This window comes from Macrobrachium rosenbergii, chromosome 17 (genome assembly GCF_040412425.1).
Source record: "Macrobrachium rosenbergii isolate ZJJX-2024 chromosome 17, ASM4041242v1, whole genome shotgun sequence".
Lineage (NCBI taxonomy): Eukaryota > Metazoa > Arthropoda > Malacostraca > Decapoda > Palaemonidae > Macrobrachium > Macrobrachium rosenbergii.
This window is the reverse complement of record NC_089757.1, coordinates 11723943-11748769: the sequence shown is the minus strand read 5'-3', so window position 1 is coordinate 11748769 and position 24827 is coordinate 11723943. Positions and strand designations below refer to the sequence as shown.

General features: G+C 35.3%; 1 protein-coding gene and 1 long non-coding RNA gene across 6 annotated transcripts in view; one reads left to right on the top strand and one right to left on the bottom strand.

Annotated features, from left to right (window-relative positions):
• LOC136847729 (caspase-1-like) overlaps window positions 1–4182 on the bottom strand; it is a 12419-nt gene extending 8237 nt beyond the window's left edge. The window contains exons 1-2 of one of the 5 annotated variants that reach the window (XM_067119588.1): window positions 4131–4182; window positions 2869–2939 (exon numbers count right to left, since the gene is read on the bottom strand). In XM_067119588.1, coding sequence (XP_066975689.1) covers window positions 2869–2918 — 50 coding nt within the window. In that variant the 5' untranslated portion in view covers window positions 2919–2939; window positions 4131–4182. Of the gene's footprint in view, window positions 1–2868; window positions 2940–4078 lie in introns of all 5 variants that reach the window. The other 4 variants (XM_067119591.1, XM_067119589.1, XM_067119587.1 and 1 more) reach the window with 4 other exon arrangements.
• Window positions 1–14607, top strand: part of LOC136847730 (uncharacterized) — a 31807-nt gene extending 17200 nt beyond the window's left edge. Inside the window, exons 2-3 of the long non-coding RNA XR_010855816.1 lie at window positions 13812–14044; window positions 14535–14607. This is a non-coding gene — a long non-coding RNA (uncharacterized lncRNA). The remainder of the gene's footprint in view (window positions 1–13811; window positions 14045–14534) is intronic.
• Window positions 14608–24827: the final 10220 nt, after the last annotated feature.

The following is a 24827-nucleotide window of genomic DNA, read 5'->3' as shown; positions in this document are numbered from 1 at the left end:
TGATTGTAAAGAAGAAACAACGTGTATATATACAAATATTATATATACATACATATATATATATATATATATATATATATATATATATATATATATATATATATATATGTATGTATGTATACATACACATACATGCATATACATACGTACACCCATACTGTATATATATATATATATATATATATATATATATATATATATATATATATATATATATATATATATATATATATATATATATATATATATATATATAATATTTATGTAGTAAAGTTATATGTTTATATGTGAATGTTAAAAAGTCATCCTATAAGAATTCTTAGCAGAATATTAGTTTGTGTGTTTAGTCGAGCGCATATAACTTAGACCAATATAAAACAACAGGAACAAAAGTATTATTAATAATAATAATCAAATGATATACACTCACTTGGCCTAAACACAACACACAACACACACACACACACAGAGAGAGAGAGAGAGAGAGAGAGAGAGAGAGAGAGAGAGAGAGAGAGAGAGAGAGAGAGACTGAATCGCGATATTAAAGAGCAGAACGAAATTGGTATCTTTCTCTCATGGTCGCTTTGAAGAAAAATTGCCAGGCTTGCAGATAAGGAGAACGAGGATGAAAGCTGGATTGAAAGATTACATTTTTTCTGTCTCACTTTTCCTGTGAATTCAGATATCAGTAGAGTAACTTCTTCCTCATCGAAATTTTAATCGGCATAATTCAGTACCAAGAACTGAAACAATACTATTTCAATTATCCCTCTATGAACGGTGTTTTATGATATGAAATTACCGTGTTATCGAGTGCCAGCTCTGATAAGCACTAGCCTTTGTTTAAATTATCGTCTAAGAAAACCACTTAAAAGATACAAGGATTTATTTTTAGGTACCAGACTTTATGACAAGTGTCACCACCATGAAATTCAAGCGTTGTTCAATTCCCGGTAGTTAGAATGGCCAAGTTGCCCGTGTATTAAACATTTACAGACATTCATCTAAATATTAAACTCACTCAGTTTTATTATTGTTATTATTATTATTATTATTATTATTATTATTATTATTATTATTATTGTTGTTGTTGTTGTTGTTCAGATGTGGTAGAATTTCACGTGGAACAAGCAAAATAAGTACTTATAAGTTGACAAACATCAAGTTTAGAAATGAACATCTATGTTTATTAGTAAATGCTGTATTTAAAAAAAAATGGAAGTAAAAATTTAATCGTTGATTTGTATTGTTCGTAAGTAGAGGATTTACTCGTACACGTAATTACTGATATTCATTCACAGTTTCTGGTCAAAAGGACTTTTGGTTTAACCGTCTGGACTTCCATATTTACAGGTACGGAATGTTAGATGTGCCCGTTGGATTTCTAGATTTATTGCGATTTCTCAGTTTTTTTGTTTGTTTGTTTTGATGAATATGTATGTGGAAGCTTATGACCAGAAACTGGAAATGAATATCCGCAATTATATTTGAGTAAATCCAGTTTTTACGAACAATGCAAATCAACAATACAATGCCCGACTTATGTTGTTTCAAAATACGGCATCTACTCATAAACATATTTGTTTGTATTCATTAATACTCATAAACATATTTGTTTGTATTCATTCATAAATTTTGTTGTTTTGTCAATGTGCAATTAGTATTTTTTTCGTGTTTCACGATAAGTTCGGCTCCATTTAAAAACAACAATGATGATGATGATAATAATAAAATTGACGGAGTTTAATATTTAGAGGAATCTCCATAAATGTTTAATACACAGTCTTATAGTAATTCTTACAGTTAAAGACACACACACACTCACACACACTTTTATGCTCATCTTCAGACATGTACTCACGCTTACAGACTTATATTTACCATTTTTAGACATACGTTCCCTCCTTTTGACATATATACTTACCTTTTGTTGTACATACACACCTGTAGACATCTCTGCACAGTTTTATACATATAACTCCTTATGAAATGGAAGCAAAATGTATATTGTTCGATGCAGAGGCCGGTGAACGGGTAACATAATGTCCTTATCTTGGTAAGGTCCAAAGTAAAAAAAAAAAAAAAAAAACAAAGAATTAAGATAGCGGTGAGTAAGGCCGGAAGGAGCGATATGTACATACATACATACATACATACATACATACATACATACATACATACATACATACATACATACATACATACATGAATATATTCTTATATGGACTTCGCAACCTCAGAGACTTATAAATACTTACTTCTATGAAAGTATCATTTCACATAAACGAGAGAAGAACGGGTTACATAGACGAACACAGTAAGACATTTAATAATCTTAGATTAGGCACTAAATTTACACAAGACGTGAGGCTGCAGTGTCGTACATCTTTGCAGAAGTAAAAACAAATGGAATTACAAAAGGTAGCCAAGAGACTTCAAACCTTCTCCAGTAGAGTTAGCATAATTACTCAATCATATACTGTCATTTTTATTTTTTTTTATGAGTTCAATGATGCAATTCTCACCGTTACCCGAATACTGGACTTTACATCATTTACTCTTTCTCTCACAGGCATCAAGAAGTTTTCCTTCCTTTAAATACTCTTTACTGACAATAACAATGTACAGGTCCATAAAAAAATCTTTTGTTCAGATCTAGACTTTGATATAACCAGTGGTTCCCCGGGACATTTTATGTCTTAAAAAATTCTTAATTTTTTTCGATTTTCATGTTAACCCGTGATTTTTGGATAATTTTGTGACACAGACAGACAGACAGACAGACAGACAGACAGACAGACAGACAGACAGACAGACAGACAGACAGACAGACAGACAGACAGACAGACGTATATATTAAAGTTTTACCTTGATTCAGGAGCAGAAGTAGTTTTCTCAGCCTTATCCACAGAATCCATTTTCAGTTTTGATCAAATACACTTCGTGGAAAAGAAAATAGAAAAGGGTTAATATTCCTAGATACGTATCGCATTTTCATCTAAGCATTTACTTAGTTTTTTAATTATAATGTAGTGAATACTTGAAAAAACTGTTGATTATTAAAAGTGCGTGTGCTCAAAATCTTGAGCGTGTCAAATTCCGCTAATTTTGCCCTTCTATTTACGAAAGATGCGTTCATCAGATTTTCCATATAAAATTTTAGATTTTTGTCATTATAAAGCATATTCATCTATTTTACTGTCTCTAGGAGTGCTAGGAAGTTTCCAATAACACGACACTAACTCCACTAGGTCCTTTAAGGCTTAAGGCGATGTCACGCCAGAACGAACATACACAACCTCTCTTTTGACATCAGTATTTGTTACTCACAGCAAGTTGTATTTCCATCTGCTGAAAGTAATTGCTGGACCGAATATTATTTATTTCCTTTTATGTATTGTGAAAATTAATCACCATGCTCGCTACGTTCACCATTATTTGATTTTAATGAAATTGATTTTTTTTTTAGATTTGAAAAATAAAATATAAGACTGATCCATTTTCTTTCTCGTTGTCAGTAGTAGTGGAAGATAAATAACGGTGACTGCATTGGACAACTGACTTGAAAAATTTGCGAATGTTTTCGACCATACCGTCTTCTATTAGCTAAATACAGACTTTCATAATTATTAGTCAGTATGTATTGTGTCTGCATCTCACAGTCACTTGAATAATCAGTAAATAATAGCACATATTAAGTGTTGCAAATTTTTTAAAAATTCCGTGTTGTTCGTCCTTAATAATTTTCGAAAATCTGTTGATAATTCATTGCTTCTTGTGAAAAATAGAATATACGTGATATTAAAAAAGAAATAATGAAAGAAGAAAGGGTATAATTTCTGTTTCGCTACATAAATCAATAAATCTCAGCTCATTGAACCTAATGTTAGGTATCTGTAGATGAAACAAGGTATGTTAGGTTAGTTAACTTTTTCATGTGGCCTTTTGCTAAACACCAGCTGCACTAAGATCATAGTCTAAGTTAATATAGGCTAGGTGTGTAAACTCATAACAGTAATTAAATTCAAAACGTTAACTGTTCCTGAAGTTGACTGCTGGTATGTCTCCCGAAGAATACCTGGAAATAAAACACTTTATCACTTGAATAACGATTTTCCAAAGTGTCCAACCTTTATGCAGAGCGTAACTGGCTCTGCGCCACCGCTGTCTCTGTATATGAAGTCAAAGACGATTAGTAGATAGATAATTGGAAATAAAAATGAGTTTCCCTTATCGCAAACTGATACTTAATCTTATCTAAAACTGATTCTTCACCTCCATTTTCGGTTTTCCAAGTAATCAAAGTAGTTTTCACACCTTTTATCTTTTGTTTTAAAATTTTCCTCACTTGGTGCGCTGTAGGAGGCATTACTAAAAGATGTTTGCAGCGTCCCATCGCCCCTAGCTGCATCCGTTTTTACTTTACCTCCGTTCCCATTTCCCATCCTTAATTTTGCTGTCCAACCTCACTGACAATTAGTTTTCCCAGTTCCACTTTTAGATCTTTGTAATTCATCTCCTTTATTTTCTGGATGTCTTTGTCTTGATGTCCAACCACTCAGACTCCCCCTTTTCTGGATGTCTGTATCTTGCTGTCCAACCACTCCAACTCCCTCTTTTCACTGACTTAAGAAGCGCTGAATTGCCGGAAGTGCCCCATTGTAGGGCTTGACAGCTGACTTTTAACCTGATACTCCTCAGGAGTTGCGTTATTTTTCTTCTTTCCTGGTTCAACTTCACTCTACCTACATTCCGCATTTCTTATTTTGTGTTTCAGGTCCGGGCTAGATAAGGGTACTGAATTGTTCGTCACAATTGGCTCTACCTGTAAAATTATTACTATTATTATTATTATTATTATTGTTCAGAACGCGAAAGCTTTCATATGGAACAAACTTAAAAGGACATGAGTATAATTCACAATTTTAAAGAAGAGATAGAAAGAAGAGAATAAAGATGAAAAATAAAACTAATAGGAAATATACTACATCATAAGAAACAGTAAGTTCTAAAAGTTAGGGAAATTCTGTCAACCGCCTTAAAGTTACCAAAAGACACCAAATGACAGAAGGGGACATAGCCGTTCATCAGTGTCAAGTTCGCCTGAAACGTGTCGGTATTTACCGGCTGAAATGATACGAATGCTCTTGATCTATTGTAAACTTCTCGCCTATTCACTCACTCTGTTGACTCTGTGGCCTCATTGTGACATCGCTACTTAGATAAGATTACTGAGCATGCTGCAAGTTTTGACATTCTGATCAGTTCAGTCACTGAGCATGTTGGGTTTCCGGGCGTCATTTTGACTCATTACTATTCCTTAGGTCTGTTGCTCGTTTCAGTTACTTTTAGTTTTCTGTAAAAGAAAACTATTGGGATGGCTATTTGTCTGTCCGTCCGCACTTTTTCTGTCCGCCCTCAGATATTAAGAACGACTAAGGTCAGAGGGCTGCAAATTGGTATGTTGATAATCCACTCTCCAATCATCAAACGCACCACATTGTAGCCCTCTAGCCTCAGTAGTTTTTATTTAAGTTTAAAGTTAGCCATGATCGTGCTTCCAGCAACGATATAGGCGCCAACAACTCAGGCCACCAGCGGGGCGCGGCTTAAAGTTTCATGGGCCGCGGCTGATAGTTTCATACAGCATTATACGATGTACAGAAAACTCGATTTTTTAACTTTTTTTTCTGGACTGACTAATTAACCTGTCCAAGCTTCCATCTTTATCGTGTGTATTATGAATGTTAATTCTTAAATTCTTGATTCTTTATTCTTTATTCATTAATTAATATTCTTTCTTCTGGTTTGCTTTTCATCGATCTATCGCCTCATTAACGTAACAACTCTAGAAAATAGCCATAAGGGTTACGATCCTCTTTCGACGGACGAACAAGCAAATCACGACCGTGAGATCCGAATCGATAAAGGTTATTATGTCTTCTCAGGAAGTAGAGCGAAACGTTTATTTTTGGGTTAATGATGATCAATACCTTCGTTAAGTCATGCGAAGGGGTTTTCGATATGGCGTGACGTCATAATAGCCTCATGCTCTAAAATCCGCTGGCAGACTCCATATCCTCCTTGCAGACTCGATCCTGTCCTGCTTAACCTGTGAATTTACCTCGGACTTAGATGCAATTTTGCACCTGGCCAGAGATAAGTTGCAAAATCAATCGAATTCTTGTCAATATGGCGTTGCCATAGCAACCTAGCGACCGCTAACATGTCTGAAGGCTTAGAAGTGAACACATTTAATTTAGCCTTTTTTTCTGTGTGCGCACACTACAGTCGGCGCAGTTACCAAGTTGAATTCTGCGCATTTTGGTGTGCTCGCCCAGGCAGTTCTCCGGAGATTAAACCATCTAACCATCATCCAAACCACTATTAAGTACTTACTGGTTTATCCGCCGTGCACTTGTTTTTATTTCGCGTCAGTTCGAGGATCATAAAAGTGCATTGAATGGAAGTAGGTGAGAATTCTCCCTTGCAGTTCCCCACAGTTCTGCCCAATTAAAGCACCACGTAAACAGTTTTCTCACAGTTACGAGTTTATTTGTAGTGTGCTTCGTGCGTGGTAATATTGTAGTACCATCTGTCGAAGCAAGAAGTGATGTTACTGAAAATGTCTGGGTATTAGTACAATATCTTTGTTTTGGGAGATTAAACCACACGAACCACAAAGCAAGGTACTTGTAGTTACTGGCGCATCATAAGTGATCGCCCCCTTATTTTTCATCAGTTATTGAATAAAAAAGGCACTGACTGGAAGTGAGAATCTCAAGAGAGAAAGAGACTCAAAAATCGGTAGAACTTTGGCTTGTTATATACGCGTCACCTACTCCGAGGTGCTAGTACTAAACGCCGTATGGTAAATGGAAAGCAGACGGCCGCACGAAGATATCGTTTATTAATATAATTTGTCGACCACACAATATACAAATGGGTGTATATGATACTTTGATCCCCGAGTGGCTAGTACTAAACACAGCGTTCCAAGGAGCTTCCGCCATGTTTAGTACTAGCACCTCGGAGTAGGTTACTTGTAATAACAAGCCAAAGTAGCACCCAGAAATCTTCCCCAAACAGCTGCACAGTTCAAAAGATTGGAAAGCCACTTTTTTACTGAAAAAAGTGGTATGTAAAAATAAAAAAAAAAAAAAATGACGATAGAAAAAGGTCGATTCGATTTTATCTTTGCTTCAGCGAAAAAGTGACTAAAGTGTGTCGCGCAGGGTGATAAGAGATACCAGCCATTAGTGACGGATTTATCGCTTTTTCCTTTATCTTTGCCTTAGCATGTCCTGCCGCTTACATAAGTAATATGTCCTAGGTGATGTTTACTAAGTGATATATTTATATATATATATAGTATATATATATATATATATATATATATATTATATATATGTATATGTATGTATATATATGTAAATATATATATATATATATATATATATATATATATATATATATATATATATATATATATATATATATCCTTTGTCCCCAGTATATAAGCGTAACTAAATTCACGTTCACAAATATGAAGTCACAAAAAATCTTTTATTTTGATTTAGAATCCACTATGCCCAGAGAATAACTTACAGGATTCGAACCTTGGCCTTTTAGGTTTGATACTGATCTACACACACACATACATATATATATATATATAAATACAGACTATAATGTATATACATATATATATCAAAATATAAATGTATATATATATAAAATATAATGTATATATATGTGTATGAATATATATATATATATATATATATATATATATATATATATATATATATATATATATATATATATATATATATATATACACACACACATACATACATACATATTTTCTTGCCTCTGTGGTTACAAAGTGAGCGGACCGCAGCTTAATAAAACAACCGCTAATGAGTTTCCAATTAACTGCAGTCATTCATCCGACAGGTTATAAGCCATTCGTGATATTCTTCGTGATATCCTGCGCAATCAATAGAGTAATTTTCGAATCAAGTTTTACCATCTCTCCCTAATGAAGAAGTAATTTCATCCCCAGTGGGAAAGGGCGTTTGCATCTCTGTGGATTTGATATCTAAAGACCTGCGCATAAGCGTTCTAATTTTTAGGGTTAAGACGTAGAGACAGTCAAATCTGCTCAAAATCTAGATCAATAAGGATAGATAATTATGTTTAAATGGACTTCAGGCCTAGAGGAAAGAGAGACCCCCCCAAAAAAAAGCAAAAAAGGAATTCCACGTTTTGGAAGTAAATGGTATGGAGGTGTGACCAAACTGGTTAACTTTGCGTTGGTGATTTTCACTTTGTAAAAGTGACTGTGAATCTCGGAGTAGACAACTAGATCGAGAGACTCGATGCGGCGTATGATCAAGAGTCTCCCGAGAGCAATGACCAACGAAATATCTATAGTTATATAATAGTAGTCCGTTCCACTGGATTCCTGGGGCATGGCGAAACCCATTTGCGGTATTTTTCATTGGGTTTGTATTTTTCATTGTGTGCTCTCAGGAAAGTGATTTATTATGGTATAATTCTAGTTAATGCATGATTTCGAAGATGAATAGATGTAGATTATTGCAGAATGTTAAAAAATGGATAACAGCCAAAATTAAAAGTTGAAGTTAGACAAAAATTTCCGGTTGATGACGTATTTGTTACGTTATCGGAATCCAGAGAGTTGAGAAAACGAAGATGATCTTTTTCCGTCATTACTCACCGAAAGGATTAATAGTCTGTCGTAGGAGATAGATATTACCTTGTCCTCCCTGAAAAGAGAGATGTTACCTTGTCCTCCCTGAGAAGAGAGATATTACCACATCTCGCTGAGAGCCAGAGGCTTATTAATCTGCCTGCTAAAAGAAAGATAGTATTATTTTATGAAAGGAAATATTATCAGTATTATTTTATGAAAGGAAATATTATTCCAGAGAGAGAGAGAGAGAGAGAGAGAGAGAGAGAGAGAGAGAGAGAGAGAGAGAGAGATGATCTTAGCCTTCCATTCCATTCAATTTTTACAAATTTAATTTAGTTATATTTATAACCTAACTGGAATACGTTAGTTACCATTGCTCTTAGTACTATGTTTCGTGAGGTTTTCGACTCACTTTACAAAGTATCAGCATCCTTTTTCAGTTGAGGTTTTGCGAGGCCAAACTGCTCTCTTGAGTTGGTGCGTACGACTCGTAAAATTTCACAAAGATCAAGACCATGGTCTAAGAAAGAGACTGCTAAGCACTTTAGGTCTTTCGTTCCCTCCTTGAGTAAAGCTTCGGAATCATCTCTCTCTCTCTCTCTCTCTCTCTCTCTCTCTCTCTCTCTCTCTCTCGGATCACTATGCAGCAGACCTTAACTCATCTCCTAGCAGTCTCATCAACCGGAGAAATAAATAAACACCCCGTTTTGATTCTTCGCGTGGAGGAGAGCGATCATCGTGTGGTTTATGAGCCGTGCATGAGTAGAATTCCCCTGGAGTCCCGGAATCTTGTGAAATTCAATTTAAAGAGTTATTAAGTTAATTGCGCATCAATTCGAATTCGACCTGTGGATGTACTGGCGGACTGGTGCAAACCGCTCGATCTCGTGCACTCAGCTGGAGACTGCAGTGGTTGGCTGTTGCGCAACCATGACGAATTGGATGGGGGGAAAAAATAAAAGTGGTTAAGGGAGAAATATGGAGAAAAGGATGAGTAATAACCAAGAGATTTCATGTGAAGAAGAAAAAGGAGAGACGAAGGAGGGGCTAGAGATGATAATTGTATGAAAATAAAGGAAAGGGAGAGGAACTAGGGACAATTAACTTCTTTGAAACGTTTCTGCATTAAGAGAATAGGGAAAATTTAATATGGGAAACAAACGAACATATAAGAAGTCTGAAGGATAAATCAATCAAATTAGTGCTGCAAGAAGACAGACGAATAGGTGGTATTGTGAGGGTCATTCTTTTAAATTAGTATTAATATTTCAACAGGCAAAAATTCAGATAAAAAATCTAAAATTTATGACATTAACTTGCAAAGTAATCTTCCAGAATAAAATGAATAATGTGGAAAAAAAGAATTAGCTAACTCCAATGTAGAGAAAGAGTTTGGTTTCTAATGCATCTCTTAAATATTACTCCATTTCACGAAACATTTTGAACTTAGTCATAAATTTCAGTTAATTTACCGAAATCACGAACTTGTAGTTGCTCAGATGCTCGCTAATTTTTTTGTGGTAAATAATTTTTACGTGCTTTTATTTAACTTGACTTCTGCGTCCGTCTGTCTGTTTGGGTCAAAACTTGTAACTCAATTTTCAACCTGTTTCCTTCGTCCGATGGACTTGAAATTTTGCATGGTTATTCAATCCTGGTGACAGTACAACCTTACATGATCATTAGGTCAGCAGTGATCTCTAGTGGCCCTACTGTGACCTCTCCCAGGTATCTTCGGATTTTTATACCTTCTTTGACGAGCTAGACTAAGTTAATAACTCTACGGATTTTTCAAACCTTCTTTGGCTCGACAGGATATCACGTTCAATTTCGATAACTACAATCATAAATTGGTTAAAATTTCTGTCAAAACTAAAAAGTATAAAATAAAAAATGAAGAAAAATTTTAAAACATGCTTTTATTAAAATGCACTAAAAGGTAAAAAATAATTTTTTGAGACACACCAGGATTTTCTTACAATTAATCATTTCTACAAAAATAAAATCGTAGGCGCCAAACGTGGAAGGAAATGCTACAAGAAAAAAAAATTACTTTTTTATTTCCTGTGGCATTTCCCTCAATGTTTGGCGCCCACGCTTTTATTTTTGTAGACATGACTGATTGTAAGAAAATCCTGGTGTGTCTCAAAAAATTATTTTTCCCTTTTTAGTGCATTTTAATAAAAGAGTGTTTTAAAAATTTTTTAAATACTTTTTGGAAAAATCTAAATTTTAGATTCTTAAGTAATTTGCACCTTTTTACACTCGATCCTTTTCTGGTGGTTACTAGATTCAGGGGAGCTTGTGTACTTTATGCCATCCTCATTTAACCACTTACATCAAACAGCTAGGATTTGTTGCAAACTTCAACTGTTGGTCACATTTCTTTACAATTTAGTTAGGGTTGTTAGCACTAGGTTCACCCCGTCTCGTTTATCCGGTCTTAATGTTGTAATAAGGTGGGAAGTGACTGCTACTTTGCATATGACCCATTTGTGCTTCTGCATTAATTTGTAATAACATTTCTACACACAGTTCTCGCGCGCACGCATACACTCATATCTACACACTTCGCGCGCGCACACATACTCTCATATGTTCGTATAAATTTATTTATATATCATGATTTGAGGTGCATTTGCATGACGTGAAAGATCTTGAACAGGTTTATAGAAGGATGGTTAGGGTAGTGAAGAAGAAAATGGAGAAAAAACTTCAAGTAGTGAAAATATAAGGGTTAATATGAAAAGAATTTTAGGAAGAAAAAAATTGCTTTACTGGGCATTAAATGCAGAGAGGAAGCATAATTAGCAAATGGATCTTAGAATGAAAGATGTAGGCAGAGAGACGCTGTATGAAGTGAATTCAGTTGTGGTTTGATTGGATGAACATTTTGAAGACTTGATAAATCTGTAAGAATGAGACAGAACTGAACGATGCAATAATGGAATGGGTTACTGTGAATTTGAGAATACTTGATGAAGTAAGTTTTGAGGCTGAAAAGAAGGCGATTAAGAGAATGAAGACTGGAAAGATACCAGGGGTTAATATGATTGCAAGTGGGATGTTTTGGTACAGTGGTGAAAATGGGATTGAGCAGCTGACCAAGGTATATAAAATGTGTCTTGATGAGGGAAGGATTCCGAAGGAATAAGTGACAGGAATAATTTTTCCTTTGTGTATAGGTAAACATGACAGAACTAAGAATAACTGAGTATGGTAGAGTATGTAGGAAATAGGACAGATAAAATAAAGATGGATGGCGAGAACAGAGTAGGTTCGTTTGTTATGAAACAGTTCTTTTAGAGGTTTGAAAGTAAATTGGAAAAGCTTTTCATGGCATGCATGACCTAGAAGTCTTACTGTAAAAAGTTAAGTACACCTTAGTTTTACCAGACCGCTGAGCTGATTAACAGCTCTCCTAGGGCTGGCCCGAAGGGTTAGACTTATTTAACGTGGCTAAGAACCAATTGGTTACTTAGCAACGGGACCTACAGCTTATTGTGGAATCCGAACCACATTATAGCGAGGAATGAATTTCTATCACCAGAAATAAATTCCTCTGACTCTTCATCAGCCGGCCGGGGAATTGAACTCCGGCCCATCGAGTGACAGTCCGCAGCTCTACCGACTCACCCAACAAAGAGCTGAGTGAATTGATGAAGACAGTATGAAGGGTGTTGAGGATGAAGGACATGGAAGTGATTTGTTGAGAGAGATTAAAAGTTTCGTTGGTGGAAGCAGTAGGTGAACGGAAGCAGTATGCAAACGGAAGAATGGTTATTTAGGTGGAGAAGTGGGTCTGAGACAAGGGTGTCAAGTAACTTGTGGTTGTTTAATATCTTTATTGTTGGATTGATGTGAGCAGTCAGAGAATGGACAGTAGATGTAGATGAAAAGTTGGGGGTATGAAAATGGGCGTGAGTGGAATATAGAATGGCTGATATTTTCAAGCGACTGGGGATAGTGAAGAGAAGCTGGAGAAACTAGTGATAGAGAGCGTTTGCTAGAGACAAATGTTGAGAGTAAATGTGAAAAATGTTATGAGGATAAATGTAAACCAGAAAGATGGTTCAATGAATGTTATCATAGATGGTGGAAAAATGGAAACTTCTTTTCAACAGGCATTGGGTTGGGAATGTAATGGATAAAGAAAAAGGGTGTATCACAAAAGTGAAACCAGGAAGGTAAAAGAGCATGTATATAAGATTAGGACGAATGTTAGTGAGTCTATGTAAGCCAAGGTTAGAGTTTATGACGAGATTGTTGAGATAACCTCCTTTATAGAAGTGAAGTGTGGGTGTTTAGTGATAATGATAAAAAGAAAAAAAAATGGAAACTGCTGAGTTGGATGGTTTTCACAGTATAAACGATGTAAGGATTGAAGAAGTGAGAATTATGTAGGTGTAACAGAAAAATAGATGAAAGGTCGTTAACTGAAAAGGCAGGTTTTAATATTTGAGGTGGTAAAGAGTGGGGAGGATAGGTTGATACAGGGTACATAATATGGAGTCAGGGAGGAAGAAGAGGAAGCTTAGAAAGTGTAGACTAGATCATGTGGAAGGGGTATGGGAAAGTAGGGCCATAATTTCCAGTATTGCAAGAGTGCATGCGATATAGAGATGCATGACGTAGTGTGTATGTAGGGTCGAAACATTGGTGATGAACTGTCTGTGCGGGTGTATGTATATGAATGTAGGTGCGGGTGTATGTATATGAATGTAGGTATGTTGGTTGAATGTAGGTGATGTATATGAATGTAGGTCCAAATTATGTAGTCAGAATGCACTGTGTTGAACAAGAGTGACAGACGTACATCGAGTCCAAATTAGCAGTCAGGCAGCACTGCACGAACACACACAAACAGACGCACATATATATATATATATATATATATATATATATATATATACATATATATACAGTATATATACATGTATATATATACATATAAGTATACATGCATGCATACGTACATACAAATGCATGTAAAGAATTCTAAAATGTATAATGTTCCTTCATAATGTAACATTCCAAATTTTCCATCACACTTACGTATTCCTGGTATATTCTGTGTATTTGCTTGCAGGTTCAACCAAGCACTAAAGCGGATTATAAACGAGTAGTCTTCCGAGTGAATGCCAGAACGACCTAGCAGGTTGTTGCTTCATCTTAAACAAGCAAGAAAGCAGTGACTCTAAAGATAAACAAGGAACAGAGGGCAAAAGAAAAGAAAAGAGAAATAATCTAATCAAATGAAAGTCATGTCTACCCGTAACTCAATTGGCAATAGTGTTAAGAAACTACCTCCATTAGCGAAGGGTAAGTTTGAAGTTACAAGCTTTTTTCTTGAACTTTGAATTAAAAGCAGTGAAGTGTTTTCAAGAACACTATTTCCACATTTCTGTATGTTTTTATTTGTTTATCAGTCTATAATTCTCTCCACTAATGGCTCATCTCTGAAATGAGTCTTTTGATTCACGCTCTCGCTTTATACACCAAGGGTTAACTTGAATATCTCTCTCTCTCTCTCTCTCTCTCTCTCTCTCTCTCTCTCTCTCTCTCTCTCTCTCTCTCTCTCTCTCAATAATACCGCCCAGATATTAAGGCATTTTTCAAACTCTCTCCCCCTCTCTCAGTATCAAGATTTTCTAATATATCAACATAAAGTCTGATTATTATTATCGAGACACATATTCAGGTACAAATCTCTTTACCTATTTTTGCAGTAAAGATATAATGATTAAATATATGCTTTAATCCATACATATAACATTGCACTGAAGGTATTTCGTATTTTTTCTTCCTTCAGATCAGGAAAAAACAACTAATGTAAAGGAAGAGAAAAGCCCCATTCGTCATCAAGTGGCGGCTCATCACCACAGGTAAGCTTCTTTTTGAATTATGTTCACTGAAAACTCGATATCTTCTTTCTGTTGTAACGTGCGATGTTATAATTTGTGCTTTACAGGACTTGGGTTGTAATTTCAAATGAATACAGATAGAGAAGTTGTGATAGCTGTGTAACTGCTGTGAAGTTAAACAGTCCTAGAACCTAACCTGTTTCACGAACTTGTAAATCCCAAGCTATATATATATATATATATATATATATATATATATATATATATATATATATATATATATATATATATATATATATATATAAAATATATATATATATATATATATATATATATATATATATATATATAAAAATGTATGTGTTATTTAAAACAATCAAGGAATTTGAGGTCATACACGATAAAACGAAACAATTTCTAAAACACACAAATAAATCTATATACTGTAGTTGAGATAAGTTAGAAACTGTGCAAGTTAAAAGACCATCCTCGTTGTCTCTATTCTCTTCAAAGCAGATGTTCAAAACACCTGGTTCCTGAACCGCTGAAGTCAAACGGAAGACACTTTGGAACTGAACCTCTGAAGTCAAACGGGAGACACGTAGGTCATGAACCTCTGAAGTCAAATGGAAGACACCTTGGTCCTGAACCTCTGAAATCAGATGGAAGACACCTTGGTCCTGAACCTCTGAAGTCAAATGGAAGACACCTTGGTCCTGAACCTCTGAAATCAGATGGAAGACACCTTGGTCCTGAACCTCTGAAGTCAGATGGAAGTGTTCTACTGAAGTCTCCAAGACGTCTTAGAGGGGGCAACGTTCACGAAGGTAAGTACAAAAGACATCTATGTTTTCATAGTCTTGCTGAATGATACTTATCTGAGAGAAAGTCGAGAAGGTATGTCCTGACCGAGGGACGTAACGTACCGTTACGGAGCTCTTCATTATGGTCTCAATCTGCATTCTTATGTAGCAGCCTCTGGAGGCTAAACACGGAGTTTATTATCCGCCTAAATTTGTTACATGCGGGAAAACATTTTGGATGCACATTGGATTATTTGATAGAGATTGAATCTTTATCTGTAAAATTTACTGTATTTTCAATTGTCCAGGACTGAAAAATGTATTCAGTGACTCGATTTTTTTCACACTTTCTGGATACATTGCGTGACTACAAAACCTAGGATCCAGATGAAGAAACACACAAAGAAATACTGGAGCCCGTGGTAGGATTCAGAATTTCTTAATTTGTTTCTTCATTTGGCTCTTAGGCTTTGCTGTGATAGGCGTATCCAAAAAAAGTATGAATACGTTGAGTGGGCAAGAAGGCATTGGATAACACTAATATATAGATATATGGAATCAAAATGATCAGTATATTTTATATAATACACACACATATATAACACACATGCACACACACACACACACACACACACATATATATATATATATATATATATATTGTGTGTATGTGTATATATATATATATATATAATATACATATATATATATATATTATATATATATATATATATATATATATATATATATATATATATATATATATATATATATATATATATATATATATATATATATATATATATATATATATATTCGTTGTCTCACTATCAGAGGGCACAGGGCTTGATTTAATCCCCATGTACAGATTTAGAGGTTAAGGAATGTTTTATGTTATATTAAATACCATTATATCTCTTGGCCTAAACAATGATTTTTGTACTTGATAGTTAGTTTACCTTAGTGGTCGCAGCCAGGTAGAAGAATTGGAAAAACCTGCAACAAATTTAAAAGTTTGTAATTTTGGGAATCTTTTCCATTTATTCAAATGGAAATTAAAATACGTATCTGTTATAGTTTAAACTGTGAAACTGAAAGTTTTCTCTTTGAATGTAAAGGAGAGGGCCGCAAGAAGGTATCGTCTATTAATATAATTTCTTGACTGGAGAATACAGAAAATGTTGCATACAGTGCAGCGCAGGTGATATGATTTGAGTTCACATAGCTAGTTGGAAGTATACCGTCTGTTATAATTTTTGCTTTCATCCCCGAGGGACTGGTACTAAACACGGCGCAAATCGAATCCTCCGCGGAGATTAACGTAAAACATAAAAGAAAGACGGTAAATTTTTCATTGTCTTGGTAAATTTCTCAAATCATCCCTCCAGTACTGCATTATGTGTAGGCTACGTTTTCTGTATTGTTTAGTCACAGAATTACATTAATAAACGATATTTTCATGCGGCCCTCTCCCTTACATTCACTATTTTCTGTGTGAACACAGTAATAAAAAAAGCAAAATAAAAGATAAACACGACCTAATGAAGTATATTTTTTGTCTCATACTAATGAGGATCCATATTTAGTGTAGTCACCGTAGAATTTCGTTCGTTTTCTTTCATTGGGATTATTAAAGAAAATGAGAATATAACGATGACTAGCATAACTTGCATGAATGAAAACTACAACTGGGAAAACCAGTTACATTGCGTCACTTCCGTTTTGAGATAACCTCATTCGCGATTTAAAACGTAACAGGTAAATAGAAATGCTTTGAAACAATGGAAGATAGAATAAAATACATAATTTGTCTTCTGCATTTGCTGTTAACACAAGATAACTACCATAGCCTACGCCGAGGGTGATGGCTCTATGGTACATATCTCTCAGTCTGTGTTGGTCAATTTTATGTCTGATTTTTGTGTGTGTAAGTGTATGTTCATATATCTGCAATATATCCTACTTCTTAGTAAAATTTCCCTCACAGTCTATCCAAACTGGTGGTTTATAGTTTAGGGCTACGGGTTGCATCCTGCATCACTTTCCTTGTGATATGTGTTGTTTCAAGTAGCATGAGTCCTGGGCTACCTCGGCTTCCAGTTTATTCAGTTTTCTCTTCATGGATTTTAGTATTGTGCCAAATGGGCGCAGTGCCCATAATACACCGTCATATGTCACAGCCTTTTCAAGTCAATCGGCAGGTTTTGGCGCTTGTCTATTTTCTTTCTGTTTTTCTCCTCCATTCTGGAGTCCCACGGTACTGTGGCATCTATGAGTGACCAGTTTTACCCTTACTAGCGGTTTCCGTAATCCATTTTCAATGGAAATTTCCAAGTCTGATACTCTTGAATTTACAGCTTTTCCTAAGTGTATAATCTTCTTGACCTTCAAACATAAACATGGTTCTAAAAGTAATGGTAAATTCGTAAAACTCTTTGTGTAATTTTTAAGACTTAGATTTTAAGAAATCTAAGAAAATATTATTAATAGTATTTATTGCTTATTCTGCTAACCATGATAATTGTAACGCCAGTTAATTTTTGGTCAAACAGTCACTCAATCAATAGACTTGAAGCTGTCCTAGATTATGGATTGTAAAACTTAGTCTTCTGACTTATCAGATCTTGAACCCATAATCTTATCAGTCTAACACTGGGCATTATTTTCCTAATTTAAAATATGAAGTGTTAATGTACTGGATTATTCATTGGTTATAAGTGCTAATGCATTTTCTAATTATACATTCTCTCTCTCTCTCTGACATCATGCAGTAAAATTTTCCCCTAATCATAGCTATTTAGTTCTTGCAGTCATTTATTTGCTGTCAAGATGATGGTGATTCTTGGCAGTCTGAGAGCATTCTTAGAGATAAAGTTTTTCACGCACTGTTGACTCTTTTTGACATTAGATAACGAGGTATTGAAGGAAGTATTACTGACCTTCATTATTTGTAATGTTGGATTGATTGACTCAGTTATGTAAACTGGCGTCAGACGCATGATTTGTTATGATGAATTTAAAAAATAAAAAAGTAACATGTCAACAGGCAAGAACAATAGCAATTATAGTAATAGTAATAGTAGCAGTTCTTCTTCTTCTTCATTATTATTATTGGAGAAACAAATCCACAGTTATGTATGGTACATATTTTCAAATATATTTATTATTATTATTATTATTATTATTATTATTATTATTATTATTATTATTATTATTATTATTATTATTATTATTTTATTATTTCAACTTCCATATCCAGCTGTCATGTATGAGCAATCAGAATGAAGTGTTTTTTCCAGCAGCACTCATTTTAGATAAACGTTTCGAGATGCTATTAATACTTGTGTCCACAGCTGTCATAGCGTTGCTGTCTAAGCTATTGGGTGACATTTTACATTGATTTACCGAAAGTAATAAGGTTTGCATTCACAGCTAACCTATTACAAATTTGGCATCCTTTGAAAAAGTTATTAGTTGGAGGAAACGAGGGCGTATGTGAAAGTTGTTTTATATATTTATTGCCCCCCCAAACAAACACACACACACACACACACACACACACACATATATATATATATATATATATATATATATATATATATATATATATATATATATTTTATATATATATTATATATATATATATGTTCATATGTTTGTGTGTGTGTGTGTGTGCGTGTGTTTGTGTATGTGAATTTATAGGGTGAGTGAGATAGTTTTAGTTTTGTAGATACATGATTTTGTCCTTGAAGTTGACATTTCAATGCAGAAGAAATAACCAAATCCCAACGTCAATATTTACCAGTGAAAGAGCTTTCTCGTTTCTGGTTTATCTTGTGACCTGCATGTAACTCTCATTAAGACGAGTAAGAGTAGAGAAGGGACCATACGGGGGTAGAGGAAGCAGCTGTCGAAGTACCGTATTTATAAAGACTTTTTTGTGGACTACGGACGGAGAGCAGTGAGAGCCGTCTAAAAGCAGCAGCATTTATCACCAATAAGGCCCTTTTTTGTTTTTAATTGTTCACATTGAAAGCCACGCAAGTCCTTAAAGTGATGTAACCAGTGTTAGTTATTTGAAGCATTTGGCGGCAAGATGTTTGGAAGAAACAGAAGACGCGCTCGTGTGATAGGCCGATGTACGATCTGAGTATGCGATATCTTACCTAACCTAACACCTTTCTCCATCCTCTTACTACTGTTATTATGCTGATGACTTCGGGAAGTAGGAACAGGAGGTGGACATTTGTTTTATCAATCTCCCTTCCTCAAGGTTTGCAGACTCATTTTGATTTTACATCACTCGCTGACGTCGAGCTATTTTATGTTTAATGTATCCACGCTATCAATAAAAAAAAAATTCCTTCCACACTATGTTAAAAGTTTAACTTTTTACTAAGATAAGTTTTGAAATGCTAAAGAAAAAACGAGTGCATGACATTAACAGCAAATGCGGCATCTTGAACGATAAGAATAATGGTAACTATGACAGTGAAACCAACAAAAATCAACATGAAAAATAATTTAACATTAATATAAAAAACCTCTCTGCCCATGGCTGCTGTTTCTATGATGCTTCGTTGTGTGAAATGGCAAGAGTCGGTTGGATATATTAACCAGACTTTGAAATAACATCCGGCTGATTACTGTATCCGGTCGAATAATTGATCATTACGTGTGTAGCCATGCATTCGATGACAGATTTCTCATTATGTCCCTGGGAGCCATGTGTACGTAATACATACACACAACACGTACACATGTTTGTGTGAAACGACTGAGTTGTTGGAAGTTTTCTGTACAGAGGGTTATTGTACCAAAATCATACTTTACGTATGAAGAATGATTTTGGTGGTAAGCATAGGCCTGATAGGATGAAAATCAACGCTTGTGTACAGAGAGCATCTTTATACCACAGTGATGACAAAAGACTTGTTAGATTAAGGCAAGAACAAATGAGTAACTGTATAAACAAGTCAAAACTAGAAGTACAAAACTTTTGCCGATCCCTCTTCACTAAGAGAGATTTCCGTTGGATGATTTTGGGATCTCTCGACTGTAGTCAGTTTCACTGAAGATGTTCGTGTGGAGAGAATAGAGGAGATTTGTTGGCATTTTGGATGGTCACTGGTTTCCGAATTGGAACGAATGGCGCAGTAATTTAGAACGAGTAGGCCAAGAGCAAATGTCTGTCAGTATGTATGTAGAATCCATGTATTGATGGATGTTCGAATGACCTCCAAGAAATGAAGATAATAGGAACTTAGGAAGGTAAAAAACAAGGTCTAGGAGCCTGGATAATCTTTCCTTAGTTACCTAATAATGTGTTTTAAAAGGATAAGGCCGGATGCCCGTCTCGTTTCCTGTTAGGGCATTTTCCTTATTATAATCCTCCTAAATTGACGGAATTTCAGCGTCCTGACCTAAGTGAAGGTTTTCTGCAATTAAGCATTCCAGGAATCTTGAATATCCTGTTTTTTAACGTTTTTATGAAAGCTAACTTTTTTTGGTGGCATCATCAGCCCCACACCAGGTTCCTTAGGTGTGTTTCAAGTTTCCAGGTATTTATTGTTTTGCGATGAATTTGCTATTCCCATGCCCTTTAGATGGCAGTAGAAGGAATTTTGTCGATGGCTGCTGCTATTCCTTGTCGTCACATACTCAAGCGCTTAACAGACCTAACTTGACTCAGTGTTGGGTAACTTTATTGACCGAGAGACCTAAGTTTCTGATACTATGTCACCACCTGTATATATATATATATATATATATATATATATATATATATATATATATATATATATATATATATATATATATATATATATATATATATATATATATATATATATATATATATGATATTAACAACATCATCCCCTCTATAGAGGGGTGGGTGTAGTTGGTTTCAACCTTCAGGTGTTCTCGAATTAGATACAGGGTGAGACAGTTAACTCCATGCCCTGCCACAACAGATGTTTAAGGGGCTCATTTGTTGATGGCGTCTGGTTTTTAATGGCAGTCATCCGTCCAGGCGGTGACCAGACCTAAAGACCTAAAGATCATGAAGTTTGTATTTACGTATGCATTTATCTAAGACACTGTGTATACGTAAATGATTTTGTCCCTGTTTTCGGGAGAGAATCCTCTAAAATTTCTTAAGTCTTGTCATATAATGACACGAGATTATGTCATCAGAAAAGAAGCGCTTTTGATTCCACTGAACCAGAAACTTAGATGATCATTATCGTAATGAGGAGCAAAACACCTTGTAACGTCAAGTATAATGACAGCTTTTCGGAATTTTACATTATCATAGACTCTCGAAAGTATATTTTGAACACAGGCTTTGAACAGGAGGCAGTCCTTCACGTTTTTCATTCTAGTTTGCTGCTAATAGGATTTTCACGTCTACCTTCACTCGTAGGTCTTCATGGAACATGGAGATTCTGTAGGGGAGGAAGTAAAGATATTTTATTCCATATAGTAAGTTTGAGGTTCCAGTTCATTGCAGCCTAGAGTCATGGAAAAAAAAAAGGTTGAAAACTCTTTTCGTCAAAATATGTATTTTTGCACCACGTTCATGAAGTACTCAGGGCTGCAGCCCAGACAGTAATCAGTGGACCAGTAGCAAAATGGATTCTAGACAAGAATCCGTAACAAGAATTGACCTGGTTTTCCTGAACACAGTAATTAATACGCATATCATTCTTTTGTATAGCTGCTAATTACCTTTTCCATTTGATCAGGAATGGCATTTTTAAAAATCTTTACAGTTAACTCGAAGAGCGAAGGGAAATCAATTTCATCTGATAATGATTACCCTTCTAAGGGATTCGGAAATGTGATCGGACTCTTGATAGTTAAAGGGACACCACCCTGTTATGGGCCAGGAGACAATCATCAACAATGAATATAATTGATTACTTAACTGACATTGCGGTGGCAATGTCTCAAGATTAAGTTTTTATATTTCAGCACAAAATACATATATCTTTGAGCTTGTATTTTAAAGATGGCAACAAATATTAATTTTAACCAGTTTATATGTAAATATTTTTTTTTTCAAGTTTGACAAGCAGTGCTTCAGGTGTTACATTATCGACCGAGGCATGTGTAACCTCACCACTTCATAACACCAATTCATCTTTTCACGCAGAAGAATATTGTTTACATCCTCTTATCATTACAGTTCTCACCTTCTTACTCCAGATATGCTGTAAAAACAATTCATCTCGACAGTATCCATTTCTTTCCCGTTGGTTCAGTAGTCTCTTCATTCGCTGCAACTGTCATATAAGCACTCCTGTTCTCTGCCAAACCTCTTGCAGAAATCCTGCTGCTTTCCTTGATTCACCTGTTATGTGAGTCACCTCTTTCATCCATCTACCATCCATTACAGTTTGTCGCAAAAAAATCTGCATGAAGTTGCTACTTCCATTCTCCTTCCTTTCAGACCATTCAAGGCTCCATTTTCCTGGACCCAACTGACCGCACAAGGTAATTCTTGCTAATATTCATTTCAGTGTTCTTTTATGGACACTAATTCTGTTTCGAAAATATGTGCATCTTGCCTTAATTACTACAAATCAGCAGTAAATCTCATCTACAAACTTTAACCATTCTACACTCTGACCTCGTCCCCATTTAGTGCTTAAGAAACTTGCGCTTCTCATTTTCATTATCCCAACCACCCTTCTTCTCTCTTCCTACTCTTTTGTACCGCCAAGCAATCCTTGCTTGTTTACCAATCCTCAACTTGTGCATACTCTCACCAACTCTTTCCTTTTTTGGTTTCTTCAACCCAAGCCAATTATTCATTCAGTTACTTCCTGTATTGTATCCCCACTTTTTTTTTTTTATATCATACTTACTTTTCTGTAATGCATTTCTAGCTTCACTCAAAACTTCCTCCCAACTAAAACTTATATCTCTCCAGCCTCTTATTATCTTTTTATCAAGTAACTTGCTCTTTCATTTACTTTGTGCTATCACAAAGCCCAAGAAAAAAAAATTTCCGGCTGCCATTTCGCTTTCGTAAGTTTAATTATTATTGTTGTCATCTGAAATCACATATTCAGAGGAATCAGACTGCTTTCATAAGACATTTCCACAAGACTCGGTTTCATTCACTCAAGTGCTTCAAACCCAGTATCTACGCTATTTCTTTCCCAGTGGTCCACCGTTGCGTCCAAATAATTTAGCACCACTGCCCATTCTCTTTCATCAAAATATTTAGGTTCCTCTCCTTAATACAGCTATTATACACCTTTTCTCTTGTATGCGCATTCACAATTGATCCCTGATCCCCTTTGCTGAAAAGCAGCATTAACAGGCAGTAAATGTTTTGCCTCGCTGCCGAACTTCTCAGTTCCAGAGGTCCTGTATTCGTCACACCGTTGGACTGTGGAACAGCATTCCAGAGAATGTCGTGCAATTGGACCTTCAAAAGTTCAAGCAAAGATGCAGTGCATTACTACACTAATAATATTCTCCTTGCATTGTAATATCTGTTTATTAGTTTATTAATTTCTTGTTCTTTTCTAATAAGTGAGATCTGTTCATTCTATATTTCACTTTACCCCCATTTACTTCTTCCTAATGGACACCATATTCTTTGGAAGCTTGAATTTCATGTCGGTGGCCCCTGTGGGCTTGTTCCATACGAGTAGGTTACATCTTCTGAATAATAATAATAATAATAATAATAATAATAATAATAATAATAATAATAATAATAATAATAATAATAATAATGCTTACACCCCAAACCTCAGTACTTAATTATTTTTACTTTCTTTTTATTTGTATGCCAGTAACATACATCCATAAGATGGAAGAAGTGAAATGGCCGATGACTTGTTAAGAATCTTCGACTTCTTTCTGCTCTCTCTCTCTCTCTCTCTCTCTCTCTCTCTCTCTCTCTCTCTCTCTCTCTCTCTCTCTCTCTCATGGGCTGGCGTGTGGGCGGATGCGTTGTCGTGTTCCTGACGAACCTCCCTCCTGATTAATCCTCTATATTAAGGGCCCAAATAGAGCAGCTTTGGCCGCGATCAATTTTGCATCAATATTTTCACTATCTTTATACCTTCCCCATTCTCTTCCCCCTTCCTGCCCTCTCCATCCCCACATTCTCATACACTTCCTACCTTCCCGTATTTTTTTTTTTTTTGTTTCTTTAAATGTCCAAACTTCTGCCATACCAGATTACTGAATCGATTGCCTTGACATCTGTTGCATTGTTCTTTTATCAGTAGTTATTAATTCTACGAATTGAATTTTTTAAAGGAATAGAAACCACTTACAGGACATACCCCCAACAAGTGCCCATCATAAAAAAAAAAAAACTTGGTAATTATCGTGATTCGAATCCTTCTGAAATTCTAATAAACTCCGCCTGCCCATGCTTCCACAATATTAATTAAACCCATTAATAAA